This window comes from Parasteatoda tepidariorum, chromosome 4 (assembly GCF_043381705.1).
Source record: "Parasteatoda tepidariorum isolate YZ-2023 chromosome 4, CAS_Ptep_4.0, whole genome shotgun sequence".
Taxonomy (NCBI): Eukaryota; Metazoa; Arthropoda; class Arachnida; order Araneae; family Theridiidae; genus Parasteatoda; species Parasteatoda tepidariorum.
The window spans coordinates 75,385,413-75,400,797 of NC_092207.1; the positions used below are offsets into that span (position 1 = coordinate 75,385,413).

Genomic DNA, 15,385 nt, shown 5'->3' on the forward strand with positions numbered 1-15,385 from the left:
ATGTCTGTACAAACATTCTTTCAACACAATTATCAGGCATATTTTTGCTAGTAATACTTTTCGAAATAGGACTAATTTTCGAAATACTTACAGCTGAAAGTATTTCTAATTTTGAACACACAATTTTATTTTTAAAATTTTTTGAAAGAGATGTTTGTTATGATTAACGTCGCCCTAAACAACATTGGTACAACAACTGGACGGCTTTAGAAACTCGCATAAATAAGAGTTTTTAAAGCCTATATAAGATAGTGATTTTCAAAAATGAGCTATTAGCTTATTTGAAAAATGTTTTTCTTTCTTTCTAAACTTATTTTAAATTAACTCATTTTACACTTACTAAAACTCATTTTAATTTAAAAGATCTGTAAGCTAGCAAATGTCTTTAATAATATCTTTTTGATCATTTAAATATAGAATCTACTGAAATTTAATTTTGCAACAAAGCGTAATGCTGATCTTACGAGCCTCCCCCCCCCCCGGAGTAATAAAATTTTTGGAATATTTCTTAGAATTGATGAGAAAACTGACCATTGCCCTTGATCCCTAAACTAATGGGATCTTAACACAAACTATTCTAGAGATGAAAGAGAGAAGTACAAACATTCTTAGGCTATTGTAGATGTTGCTCATTTTTTGACAAAACTGGGGGGGGGGATTTGTTTCAGTTATTTAAGTACTCGATCTTACCCAATTGGGATGTAGGGATTTCACAACTGAAATTAGCTTTGTTCCGAAAACTATAAATTTTTATTTCAAAATTTGAGTTTTAATTGACGGTTTAGTAACGATTAAAATTAAACGTTACTTCAAATTCCATAGAGATATAATACATTTCATTTATTTTTTTATACAGAACCCGGCTCGTTCCCAACATCTTTCATCGTCGATTTAATCGTAAAATTCATTAAGATTCCTGATGTTGTATTTGCTGTTCAGGACACAACTAGTATGTACAAATATTTCTTGTCCATTTAAATGCATGCTGCATTTTTTTTTATTTAAAGACTGGCACCAGCTTCCTTGGATGAAGATGGTCTCTGGTTTTAATTTCAGTGTCTATCAATAAATTCTCTTTTTATTAAATGACTTTAAATTTAATCACCTTGTCATCACTGTTTAAATTAGAATCTTCTTTATCAAAATCTTTGCAAGCTTTAGAGAATAACCTTCGATATTGTGTTCGAGCTTTCTTTAACTCGTCAATATTTTCCGAAACCATATTCTGAATAAAGAACCAATTTTCACTCTAATATAGCATTTAAAAAATTTAGACTTGCTCGATCGGAGATTTAACAGCCCTGTCGCGAAAGTCAGATGTTCCTATGTTTGGTAGACATCGAATCAGAATATCAAGAGGTCATCAAAAAAAAGGTTGCAATTTCTAACATCAACTTTCATTCTTATTTTTTAAATTGCTTTCATTTTACGTTTTCATGCTCAACGCATCGTAAATATTTGATGTCACATATAACTAAAACGCATTATGTACACATTGTAAATAAATGTAAGAAGTACTTATTAAATGGGTTTATTCATCAAGCTATTCATTTCACTTCAATTCTAATTCTAATTTTCGACTACGAGAAACATTCTGAGGGACAATTTTTGATGGTTGTTTCATGGAGACGTCTCCTAAGGTCCCCCGTGTGTTTCATTCACATTACGTCTACCTTAGTTATCTGTAAGACGTCTGTACACCTAAGCCATTGTGGATTATCAATAAATAAGCGATGAGAAAAAGTCTGCGTACATATTTGATCCACGAAGTCTAATGGATCACTTGGATATATATATACTGAAGGATATATATATACTGAAGAGTCAAAAAAACTGGTATACCTGCCTAATATCGTGTAGGGTACCCGCGAGTACGCAGAAGTGCCGCAACATGACGTGGCATGGATTCGATCAATGTGTGAAGTAGTGCTGGAGATAATTGACACCATGAATCCTACAGGGCTGTCCATAAGTGGGAGTAAGAGGGGGCGGGGATATCTTCTGAACATCACGTTACAGGCATCCTAAATATATTCAATAACGTTCATGCCTGGGGATTTTGGTAGCCAGCGGCACTCTTCTGAATTTAGACACTTCCGCTGGCCACCAAAATCCCCAGACATGAACTTTATTGAACATATTTGGGATACCTTCCAACGTGATGTTCAGAAGATATCCCCACCCCCTCTTACTCCCACTGGTTTATGGACAGCCTTGCAGGATTCATGGTGTCAATTATCTCCAGCATTACTTCACACATTGATCGAATTTATGCCACGTCGTGTTGCGGCACTTCTGCGTATTCGCGTGTACCCTAGACGAAATTAAGCAGGTATACCAGTTTTTTTGGCTCTTCAGTGTATATATATGTATAATTACTTTAATTTAAAATGAATGTTTGACGTGCAACTAACTATTCAACAGTAGTTCACAGTTAAGATTATTTCCTAAGACAACCTAACAAAAAGAAGCTAAATAAATACTTAACATATAGCTAAACTACTTAAGAAAACCTAACAAAAATGAATAATAATTACAGTATTGCCAATAGGAAGAGAAAAGCTAGAGTTTATGGTCCCACATAAGAGAAATATATAAACATCTATCATAATTTTATTAGTAGATATATGTTATTTTAAATCAATTTTATCAATGATCAATATAACACAAATTAAATGCATTTGAAAATATGTTCTTCAACATGTTTTTCTGAAAAGAAACACATTTATCAAAATGCAATGTTTTTTTTTTTTAGCTGAAACAGTGGCAGAGTATTCCGCAGCTTTATTTCAATATGGTGTATTGAATATTGTATTTCGTTGGACATATAATGTTTCATCAGAGTCCGAACAGTTCGACAGCTTCATTGAAATTGTTCGAAGTGGAAAACAGAGGACCGTAGTTCTTTTCCTCGATGACAGCAGTGCTGAAAGTTTTCTGAAATATGAAAGTATCCTATAAATATTCAATTCTTAATCTGAAACTTGAAATTTTTTACTATACTATTTTATTTACAAAAATGAAAGATATATGAAAAATATAATATTTTAGTTAATAAAGATATTTTTAGGCAATGAAAGTTACATATTGTTAGTAATGTCTCCAACAAAGTCTAGATTTAACAGTCACATAATGCGAAAACAAAATACGCTAAATATTTTTGCTGCGGTGGTTTTTAAAACTACTCAAATGTCATTTAAGGACAATATGAGCAAAATAATTTTATTACAATGAGCTTTTGCAAATGCAATCATATCGCTTTTTCCCACGCTATTTTGTGACAAGTTTTTAGAATCAACATTTTGTTTTGTGATTCTATAAAAGATATGAAACAGTTGTTACAGAAAATACCTGTTGTTTATAGTTTCAAAATAAGCTTGCCCAATAAACAAAAATAGTGGCTGCATTGGTATTAATCTGAAAAAAAGTTCTTAGTGGATAGTAATACCAAAATAGCAAAATTAATACCAAAATAATGTTATTTTTATAAATGTTTTGTATAAGTTGAAACAACGTGTTCAAAATCAAAAATAACGTGTCGTGACATGAAAAGAAAAAGCCTTATTTATTTAAAACATCATTTCAAAGCATCATTTCAAAATCATTTCTTTGCCACAATGCTTAAAATTGCGATTGCATACATGCGTGGTTGGTAGTTATGGAAAGGATCATGGACGAATATTTTTGAAAATGTTAATTTTCACGTTTGCTAGCACCCACAATAGATGAGAAAAAATCGAGCTCAATTAATCCAGATGTAGGGGTACATCATTTATGCTCCCAACACCGCAAAATCCCAATCCGCAAAACATGCAATCCGGTCATTTCTGAAAATAACTTTAAAATTTACCGGGGCACTTTTATGCAGAAACCACGTTTCATCGCGAACAGCAGTGGAAACTTTTTGCAGATATTACGATTAGTAAATTCTCTCCTCACAATCTAAACAGCATTAGGATGTTTTTCAGCAGACAAACCTTCATAGGGGGACGGAGAAATGTTGAGGTTCCTACCATCCATGCACTCTTTTTACTCGCGTTAACCACCATTAACATGAACCCGGGATAGCTTGGTTTGTAGGGCGCTGGTATCACGTTCGTGAAAATGGGAGTTTGAATCCAGCCGCCTTAAGACTCCCAGTGTAGTAAATGGTGACTGATACACGTTAAATCTGTCAAGTCATTGAGTCCTCTATGCTCCCATTGCAAATTATACCTCTGGGGGTACAGGATTAAATATTGATCGTTCTCTGGTTCAGGTCAAAATTACGATCAGTGGTTAAATGAACACATGTATGAATGGATCCACCCTATAAAAGAGTATGAATCAGGGGTGTGGCAGAATTTGAATTCTTAGCCATAGATAGCGCCACTGGAAAACAAGCACAATCACGCCCCCAGTGCCTTAATGGCCTAAGACAGCAACAACAACCATTAACATGAATATTTTCAGAGTAATTGTCAGAACTAAGCTGAAGATTATCGATCCGTCGGGAATCACAACAAAGATCTCATTAAAATAAAACAAAACATTACTGAGGAAGACGAGATCGGAAATGTCAAAATCGTAGTGCTTTTTAAATTTCACGCTCTGTCACGCGTGCTCAAAAATAGAGACTAATCTCTGGGCGAATGTCCATGAAATTCTTTATCTTGGGGACTTGTTCACATTTATGTGTAAAAGTTTTTAACTTTATATAGTTCTGTTTTAATAACAGTTATTGAAATGTCACATTACCACAACACCAGAATGCAATAAGAAGCCATGAAATACCGAGTTCACGAGGGTCATCAAATGTGGCTTTTATTAGATAATATTATTACAGTTTTATAGTTGTGTCTACCCTCTGATTCAAGCGACGTTTCAAGAAGATGAACTCAGAGCGAATGCGTGAAAGTTACTGCGTTTTACTCATCAGGGGAAGGAATTTCAAGAATGGATCTTATTCTTAAAAAACATTGTAGGGAATACCGGACAAGTGTATACCGTGAAATGGCCTGTAACCAGAAAAAAAATTTTAATTCAGGGAATATTGACCAAGTACATGAAAATGAACAGTCGACACATTCCTGTCATTATTTCAGTTAGTCTGGTTGTTATAAAGAGATTATGAATAATAAGCATGTCTTTTTGTAAATATGACAAAAATTGTGCATTTATTAACATTGTCCGATATTCCTTACATCGATAAGTTTACGATAAAAGGCTTTGCTCGGTATATACTTACTCGGTATATACTTGCTCGGTATTCAGTGCACTGGTGCTTTTTTTTAACTGACAAGCCACCCTACATGCATTCAGATTGCTGCAGCACCTTAAAACTATGTTTGGTCAAAAGCTACGAGCAAGTCGATTTCATAACCACTTAAAATAAACGCATTTCATGTACACAGATTTGTTAGTACAATTATAATATAAATGCAACCATCTTAAACAGTAACAGGGAATTACATTGATCGGTCTCTAAAATAATATATTTATAAAAGAATTAATTTCAATATTTCATGAAGTCGCTACACAAGTCAACATATTTTATCTCGTCCTGAATAAACTATTAACCATATCCTCCATATTCAAATAATAAATATCTCACATACGTATTTTTCCAGTTTCAAGAAATAAATAACAGCCCACCTAATTCATTATGGTTGTATCATTCATTCATTATAATAAAAAAAAATCTGGCAAAATACCTCAAAGTCAAAATAAAAAATAAAGCTACTCTTAATAATTAATAAATATTTTTCTTTTCTAAATCCTAAGAGGATTTTCGGGATCGAATATCTCTCTGACTTCCACAAACTCTATTAATCATAAAGCTAAAAATGAAAAGCATCGGATGAAGTTTCTCTGGGGAAAAAGAATTTATTCATTATCCATTACAAACATTGTGAAAGCTCAGTTTTTGACAGTAACCAGAAATAAACGAGTTATGGATATATAATGAAATTCTCAATAGATTTAATAAAAAAAAAACATACTAATTTCTGAAAATGTCATGCAGAAAAATAGCTTTTTGAATACGATACTGAAATTAAATATGTAACCAAAATCACATTTCTCAACAATTATGTAACTTATAGTTATTTTTACGTGATTCAGATACTTTTTTTTCTCTAAATTAATATAAGTTGCGTATATTAATTTGAAAATGAATTTATTTTATTTTGCTCAAAAATAATTACGTTGGTAAGATAGTTTTACTTTTTCTCTTTTAAGTGGAGAATTTTGAATGACAATCATTTTTAAAAATAATGATGATATATTATATAATAGTAGAATAGAATAACGAAAATCAAATTATTCGACAAATATGTTATCTATACGTTTCAGCTCTTTTCTTTCAATTAGCCTAAGCTTTATATCTTAGATATATCATATATAAATTTAAAACTAGATTTAATAACCATATTTATTTTCAATAACAACAGGATATAATAGTGAAATATAACTTCAAAAGATTGTTTTACAGTTATGTTCTTATGTTTGTTTTAAGCTTTAATTTATTTGTATAAATTCTAATTTCTAAAAATGTCAAATATAAGTTACAGATTTAACTATTTTAAAAATAAATATATCATAATTTTTTGTATATGTTAAATCATATGTTATATCATAAAAGTTGTATATGTTAAATAACATTATATTGATAATGTATGTAGTTTAACTTCTCTCTTAAAAGCAGTGGATTTTAAATGGAGATTATTTTTAGAAATAATAATCTTATATCACCAGTTTTTATTACACCTATGTAGGTTATTTTCTAAGATAGAGTATAGGAGAAATAGCAACAATTAAAGTATAGTCATGTTATGATAGAGAGTCACATATTTCTCTGCAACAAGAAAATGCGTAATTTTATAAATATTATTAAAATACCTTAAATAACTTCCCTTATTATCAGCTCTAGATTATGGAATTCTTTTGTAAGAATTCCAGAGCAAAATATTTTGAATATGAGAGAAGAAAAATTACAAGAGGAGTTAGCTAAATGATTGCCCATTTCTCTTTCAATTATTATAAAACAAAAGTAGGGAAAACATTTTATTAAACTAGTCTTTCAAGAATGATATTAAAAGCTTCCTCAATTATATATATGTAAATAATCGATGAGAATTTTTCCCTTTAAAACCTTTAAATTCTTATTTAAAAAACTAAGAAAAGAATGTGGTCAAAACTAACAGAAAAAGTCGAAATTAACAGCGTTTCTGCTCCTATGGAAACATCAAAAAGCTCAGTAATTTTTACCAAACTAGTTATTTTGTTAAAATTAGCAATTAAATATGGCTTTATAATATGAGATAAAATTTGATAAAAAGTATCACAATTTGGAATTTTATCGTAATTTCATAGAGCATGGCATCAAAATCATTTGTTTGGTTAAATTTACTTTTCAGTTTCGTATATTTTATTAAATCTGTGGTATTAAGAACTATAATTTGAAATCCATAATTTCCGCTAAGGTATATAAACGGAAAAATTCCCAAATGAATTATTTAAATACCGTATATTTTGGTTTTATTAACCAGAATTATGGATTATTAGCTAGAAGTGTCACTATCATACTATACGGTAATTTTACCAGAATTTATTTTCTTCGTGCAATTAAAAATCTGAGTAAATGGTGTGTCTAATTAATATTTTGGAGAATTTGTGTAAATAAGATTAAAATTTATACTTTTCTTATTTTAGACATTTTCCTCAATACTTGTGTTTTCTTAATACTAGGAAAGGCATAACACACAAACATTTTAATCGATTATTTGAAAATCGATTTGACCCTAGCTCTTTTATTAGGGTGAGGTTTGAATGATTTTATATCATTTATTTATTTATAATTTTTAATGCTCTTCAAATGATATCATTTTATTTAAAAAGCTAAAACAAAGTAACATTTATTCAGGTTTAAAACAACAATTTGAATACTATACAATTTTTTTTTAATCACATCAGAAAATTGAAATTTCGACGAATTTAGACTTAAAAAATATGGTTTTTGTGCTTTTTGAATCAATGTTAAAAGCTATTTTAAATTCATCTTTTTTAATGCTTATATTTATTTTAGAGGGGGGGATGATTTACAGTAATAGAGAGAATGTTTATTACAGCTAAATTTAATAATGCATGCACATTCAATTTGAAATAATTTCATAACAGTTTCTTGTCTATTTCAACAGGCTTACAAAGTAAGAATGAGTTTAACAAACCCTTGTTTTTATCGATGGATTTTTCTGGATACACATCCTGATGATCTGCAACTACTGAAATACGTGAATGCTTCCACTGTTTGTTGGAGAGCATTTTATGTCACAAGACAAGGCGATTTGGTATGCTTATTTCTTTATGTTTACCATAAAATTATAAAAATTTCTACTTAATCCAAACTTCCTTATGTAAATGCTACATTATGTTTAAAATCCCGAAACAAATGTTTGAATCAATTTTTCTTTAAATTTTTCTTTCAATCATGTACAGGTAGACTTTAGTTAATGCATTCCTAAGAAACAAAATCCCATTAGCATACAATGACCAAAGGTGTAATTTAAAAAGAATTAAGTAATCGATATCATGATTGAATATTTGCTATATTAAATGGCAAAAAGTAATGTGAAAGTACAAACAAAATAAGATATTACAATGAAGATTAAAGCAGGGATAGCAAAACTATAAATTATTATAATTTCCAACATGCCTGCAATTTATCCTGCCGACCGTTATCCAACCAAAGATGTACCTTTGTAGAATTGAAACGTGTATAGGTTTTTAACATAAAATTTACCATTTGTGATTTTAAAAATTGCTTTTAACGAAATTTATAATTTCGTATCTACTTCAATTCAAAGTTAGAACCAAAGGAAATCTGCTTAGAGTACTTAAACCATATACGTTTTGGGTATATATCAGAAAATATAGCTTAAAACTAACTTCAAACTCTGACTTCGGGCAGTTTTTCCAAAGCACTAATTTCTTATTCAGAAAACCACTTTTGAACGAATAATATATTTTAATAACTATTGTGAGTTCGTAAAAGTTAGTTAATGACTGTTAGATTAAGCTTTATTTTTTTCTAATACTGTCCCGTAAACATTTTATCATTAATTATTAATTCATTGTTTTTAATTAATACTTTCTCTTGAGGTTTATTTAATTCTTTAGCACTCATTATTAAAATTCTGTTTCAAATATTGTCTCTTTCATTCACTTTCCTTTCATTCTTTTAACATTGATTATTAATCCATTTTTAATAATAATGACTTTCAAGTACTTTCATTATTTCAAGAATCATTATAAGTCTATTGTTGTCACAGTCACTCAAGCACTTCCATTCTCTTAACATTTATTATTTATTCATTCATATTACTACTATTGTACTTCAAGCAATTTTATTCTTTCAACATTTATTATTAATTCATTGTTTTTACTAACATTGTACCTCAAGCAATTCATTCTTGAAATATTCATCATTAGTCCATTGTTCTTGCGAACGTTGTCCACCAAGCACTCTCCTTGTTTTCGCATTTATTATTAATCATATTAATATTATTTATTATTAATGATATTTATAATTATTCATTATTAAATATATTTATAATTTTTTATTATTTATTTATACACCGAAGAGCCATTACATTATGACCACCCTGCTAATAGCATGTAGGACCACCTTTAGCCCTCAAAACTGCTAGCACCCGCCGTCGCATTGATTCCACAAGGTGCTGATAGGTAGTCTGAGGTATCTGGTACCAAGCGCTCACCAACTGGTCCTGCGATTCCCTCACATTGCGAGGGGGTAGCGTGGCATCACGAATTTGGTTTTCCATGTAGGACCACAAATGCTCTATTGGATTAAGGTCAGGTGAATTTTGGGGCCAGGACATGACTTGAAAGTCACTGGAATGTTCCGCGACGATTCGACCCTTATGACAAGGTGCATTATCCTGTTGGCAAACATCATCCCCCGCAGGAAAAAATGTTGCGATGAATGGGTTAACCTGGTCTGCAACTATGTTCAAGTAGCTTACAGACGTCAGGGATTGTTCTATGAGGACTCTGGGTCCTAATGTATCCCAAGAAAACATTGTTCCCGAGCAAGAACGAGCCCATTGTTACAGATGCAGGAGGGTCATAATGCAATGGCTCTTCGGTGTATATTTATTATTTATTATTGTGGTCCCTATTATTGTACTTCAAACACTTCTACTCTCTGAAAATCCATTATTAATCTGTTGTTACTAATATTTCTCTATAGATCTTTCACTATTTCAACTTTCATAATTAATTCATTACTATCACTATTAATGTCTCTCAAGAACTCTTACTTTTTTCAACCCTCATAATGAGTCCATTTTTGTTACTAATATTGTCACTCAAGCACTTTTATTCTTTTAACTTTCGTTAATAATCCATTGTTGTTATTGAAATAATACGTATTTAAAAATCTATCTATCATTATACTGTTATTATTTAACTATTATTAAAATAAATAATTTTGAATTTAAATTTCACTCGTTTGTATTTGTTTAGTTCCAGAACAAGACAATATAATACTTACAAATATGACTTACCATCTCTATACAACAATTTTTATTTATTCATATTTTACATTTATGTGTCTTATTTCTAAAGCATACAAAAATAAGTAAAAGCAATACAAAGTATTCTCTTGTTTGCTTTTAATACACTGCAACAAACAGTTAGAATCACTTTTAAATAAATTCAAAACATCACTACAAAACAGGAAAGGATTCTATTGTTTCTCTCTGTAAAATTAAAAGAGCAACTATTGTTCAAATAGCACTCGCTATTCAAAATTTAATTTGACAGGCTGAATCTTAAAATATATTTTGAGAATTTCTCGTTTTAAAAAGAACTTGTATAACAAATGCAAATATTGTTCTATTCATTTAATGAAAAGTTTTTATCTAAGGGAAATAAATGTTGAGGATGCATAAGATTATCTCAAAATGTTCAAATATTATCTGTTTAAAAATCAAAATTTACTCTATTTCAAAACAATAATAATAATCATATATTACGAATTCTGATGGCAACAAGAAAAAATAATTATTTCATATTACATAATTTTTTTAATCTCTTTACACATTATTTAAATTTATTTTATTCATAAGAAAATCATTTAGCATATTAAATAACTGGAAAATAATTATCAGTTGGGAAATGAGAGAAATAAAATTTTTATTACGAAAAAGGAATTAAGTAAAACTTAAGAGCTAATAAAATACAAACCATTTTATTAGTGTCTCAAAAATTCACAGTTAAGTTCAGTTAAATGTATGTTACTTTTGACATTTTCATTTATGAAAGTGTAAATGTAAAAAGATGTATTTGTTATCCGTAAAGTGTATAATTCAGTTGGTGTTGTCGTCAGTTGCTAAGGCAGAGGGGATGCGATTCTTCCTATTTCTCCAGTGGCGCCATCTGTGGCCTAGAATTTGACTTCCGCCACACCCAGACGTCGCAACCGTTTCATATATCAACCGGACCCATTCAACCGGACCGTTTCAACCGGACCCATTCATATATCGATTCATATGTCCACAGATCGTAATTTTGACCTGAACCAGAGAACGATCCATCTCCAATTCAGTACCCCCAGCTGTGTTGATTTGCTATGCGAATGTGGAGGACTTTGTGATCCAACCTATTTAACGTGTGCCAGTAACCATTTAATACACGAGATGTCTTCGACCGGTTGGATTCAAACTCCCGTCCTCACAAACATGAGTTCAGGGCCCTGCCCACCAGGCTAAGTGCTTCTTGAAATAACTAGACAAGTCAGTTAAGGTTCTTAAAATTACTGAAATCTACGATTTAACTATAGCCATTCTATAGAATAACGGTTATTAGATCGTTAAAGTATAAAATACGGCACTCGAAAGTTCTTTGGACAGGTTCCACCTGCTTTTAGTAATTTTTGAACCTTTTATAGCTGCTTTGCAATGGCGTCATTCCGTTGATTTCAGACGAAGTTATCGTTATGAGCAATAATAAATTATATCCACTGCTTTTCCTTATTACTTATCAATTATTCATTCGCAATAGAGATATAATTTATTTTTTGAGAGATTTTAGCTATGTTTGATAAATTAATTTATAAAATAACTTTGGAATTGTTTATTTTTCACTTTAACAGTCTATTATAAGCTACTACATCATAGAATAACTAGGTTAAGTACGAAATTTTTCATCTATTATATACTTTAACTGACTTGTCTAGTTATATCATGAAATACCTAGTTATTCTATGAAGTAACTGAACTATACACTTTAACGGTAACATATATAATGTGTAATAATGCATAAAATATAATGATGATTCCTAAATATCATCATAATCTAATGATCAGATTTTACATACGATGGCATGAAAAATACTTTTTTCAATTATGTTAAACAGTTATTGCTTCTGCACAATTAAATCACGAAAGCTAGTTACAGAAACACTGTTTTACTGAGTAGGTCTTCCTTATTTCGCTGGATTTGAAATCTCCTCTTCCATTTTAATATTGAAGATCAGTCGCAATTTGCCAAACACACTTCCAATAGTCTAGTCAGAAGAATGGTTGAGGATTTTTACGCTTCAGCGTTCTTTTCTCTTTTTATATTTTTAAATTTTTTTGTCTCCTCAACTCTTTACATGATTTTGTAGAACTCTCAAGTTTTTACTTATAAATTTACGTTATAAAACTATGTAAAAAAATTTTAGACGCTTCATTGACATTTCTATTTTAGTCAGTATAAAATTAAAAAACGAAAAACTGCAATAAATAACTATTAAATGTAAATTTAAAAGGAAATCAGGAGCGAGGGGATGTAAATGCATGCAATTTTTGTTCGGATTGCGTAACTATGTTTCAAAGAGTAAAAATAACATTAAGAGGTTCAGACATTCCTCTGAAAGATTACTTATAACCATAAATGTAGCTAACAACTATGTTTGAGAGTCAAAATTCGAACCCGTCAAAATCAAAAAATATTGTTCTTTACAGAAACAGCAAGGTTTGCGGACTGATTTCGTAACTTGATATCAAGAGTCCCAAAAATGACAGAATTTTAAAAACCAATTAAAAGTAAACAGTTCTTGACAGAGATGTATTATTTGCTGCGTTTTGTTTTGGAAACTAAGTAACACACTCTCACAATGCTTCAGAAATCCTTAAGAAGTTTTATTTTATTTTGCAATCAGGGTTGAACAGCTGACCCAGTTTTGGGTTTTCATCTACCAATGTTCAATTCCTTAGCCTTGTAATTTTGAACTCAATGCAGAACTTCCCTGCATTTTCTTTATGTGGAGAGGAAAAACGCGAAACTATTCCACGGTTAGCCCGACTGCAAGGGAATTCTAACCCATGATCCGTCTACCATTGAAGAAATTTTACATCAGTACTGCGTTCCGAGCTTGGAGGAACAGGATTCATATCAACCGGCCATCACTGGGATTTGAGCCTGGGTCACCTTATATAAAAGTACCGTTCTATCGCCTAACCAACTGCGGTTCCCGAAATGTTACAAGTTTTTTCATATAATGAGGCGAACTAAAACTTCAAATACATATTATATATATATAACCACTACTAATTACATAAAGATACGTCCGAATAAATACCTAATTTTATTAGAATGGTCGGACGTGAGGCAGAAACCATTGTTTTGTAATTTCTCTGGCCATCAGCGTCATCTGTTGACGAGAATTGTATCTAATGTTCAAAATTTGATCAAAAAATTACCAGATTTTCTGAACTTAACTCGGAAAACCATACGTTTCTATTAGACTGAACAACGGAGGAAAGTCTGGAAATATTGAAAAATTCTGTTATGTTTTTTGGGAGTGTTGAAAATGAATCCGCAGTTCGCGAGCAAAATCTTTTCCTTCAAAAAACTGAAAAATCTTGATTTGTGCATATAACTGTTATTTTATTTAAAATCTGAAATTTCTGATGACATATTAGAAAAGTAGAGAAACCGAAAGTCGTTTTTGGGACACACAATAAATAGCACTAATAATTTATCATATTTAAAACTAGGATTGATCTTTAAAAGTACTCTAGTCTTGATGATTGGAAATTCAAATATTAGATATAAAAATCTGATCTTTGGATCAAGCATTATACACAGGGATGGATCTCTTAGCTCGATGTGCAATACATCCAGAGGGCCTAATATTCTCGTGTATCCGCACTGAGAAAAAAAGCATGTTCAAAACTACCAGAATATGCTATAATTTACCGTATCTCTGAACTCACCTAAAATTTCGGTAATTTTTACCGAAATACTTTGGTAATAATTTTGTTAAAAGTAATAATAAAATATGGTTAGTTAATAATAAACATGCGATAATTAATAATAAACATAATTAATAATAAACATGTGATAAAGTTTGATAAATGTGCTGAAATTTGGTAATTAACATAATAACTTTGAGCATGGTATAAGAACCATTTATTCGATTAAATTTATTTTTCAGTTCTGTATTTTTTACTAAATGTGAGGTAATACAGAAAAGCACACCTCACATTGTTTCAACCGAATTCAAACCGAACTATGATTTTGAAAATGAGAATTTCCGGGAAACCATTACTGTATGAACAGAAAAATTACTGAATAAGTGGTTTAAGTACCATACATTTTGGTTTTATTACAAAGAATTATAGCTTCTTTTTCTTTTACCAGAATTGTCATTACCATACAAAACGGTAATTATATCGAAAAATTACCCTCCGGGCTGAAACTCTGTGTCAATGATAGCTGTAGTCATAAATAGTCTATGTTATGCATGTATGCTATGTATATCGTATTATATTTAGAGTTTATGTAAAATAAAGTCACTGCGAGAATCTACAGTTTTCTTTATAGTTAAGTCACCATTCCTCGAACGGTGCTTATCAATCTCCCGAAGATGTAGAGCATGATATTTTACCAAAACATCTATATAATTCTTTTTTAGAGTAATAACAATTCAAAACTAGCTATCCACGGTTCTGACATGAATGAAAAAGGAAGTTGCATATTAAAGGACAAAGTGGCAGAATGGTCATCAGCCAGCGGACTGAAGGTTATACATTTAGCTGATAGAAGGATTCGAAATTTCAAAGGCATAACCCTGAGGACAACATTTGTAAATGTAGGTCTGTTTTCTTCATATTTTGATGGGATTTCATTATTTTTAAATTTGAAAAAAAAATATCCATTCCTCTGCGGTATTCTGAGCCACCAAAGGTTTTTCACCATTCCTGTATGTTGTTAATCTCCATAGCAAGAGCAAGGAACGATATGATCTTACGATATTAAACAAAACTCGTATATATATATATATATATATATATATATTTTTAAATATTTTTTATTTATTTTTTTAAACTTTTTT

The 15,385-nt window shown here is 30.6% G+C and overlaps 1 protein-coding gene across 1 annotated transcript in view; it reads left to right on the top strand.

Annotated features, from left to right (window-relative positions):
• Positions 1–8,181: 8,181 nt before the first annotated feature.
• Positions 8,182–15,385, top strand: part of LOC122270903 (glutamate receptor ionotropic, delta-2) — a 37,318-nt gene continuing 30,114 nt past the window's right edge. Inside the window, exons 1-2 of the mRNA XM_043050181.2 lie at positions 8,182–8,327; positions 14,966–15,142. Coding sequence (XP_042906115.2) covers positions 8,193–8,327; positions 14,966–15,142 — 312 coding nt within the window. The 5' untranslated portion in view covers positions 8,182–8,192. The remainder of the gene's footprint in view (positions 8,328–14,965; positions 15,143–15,385) is intronic.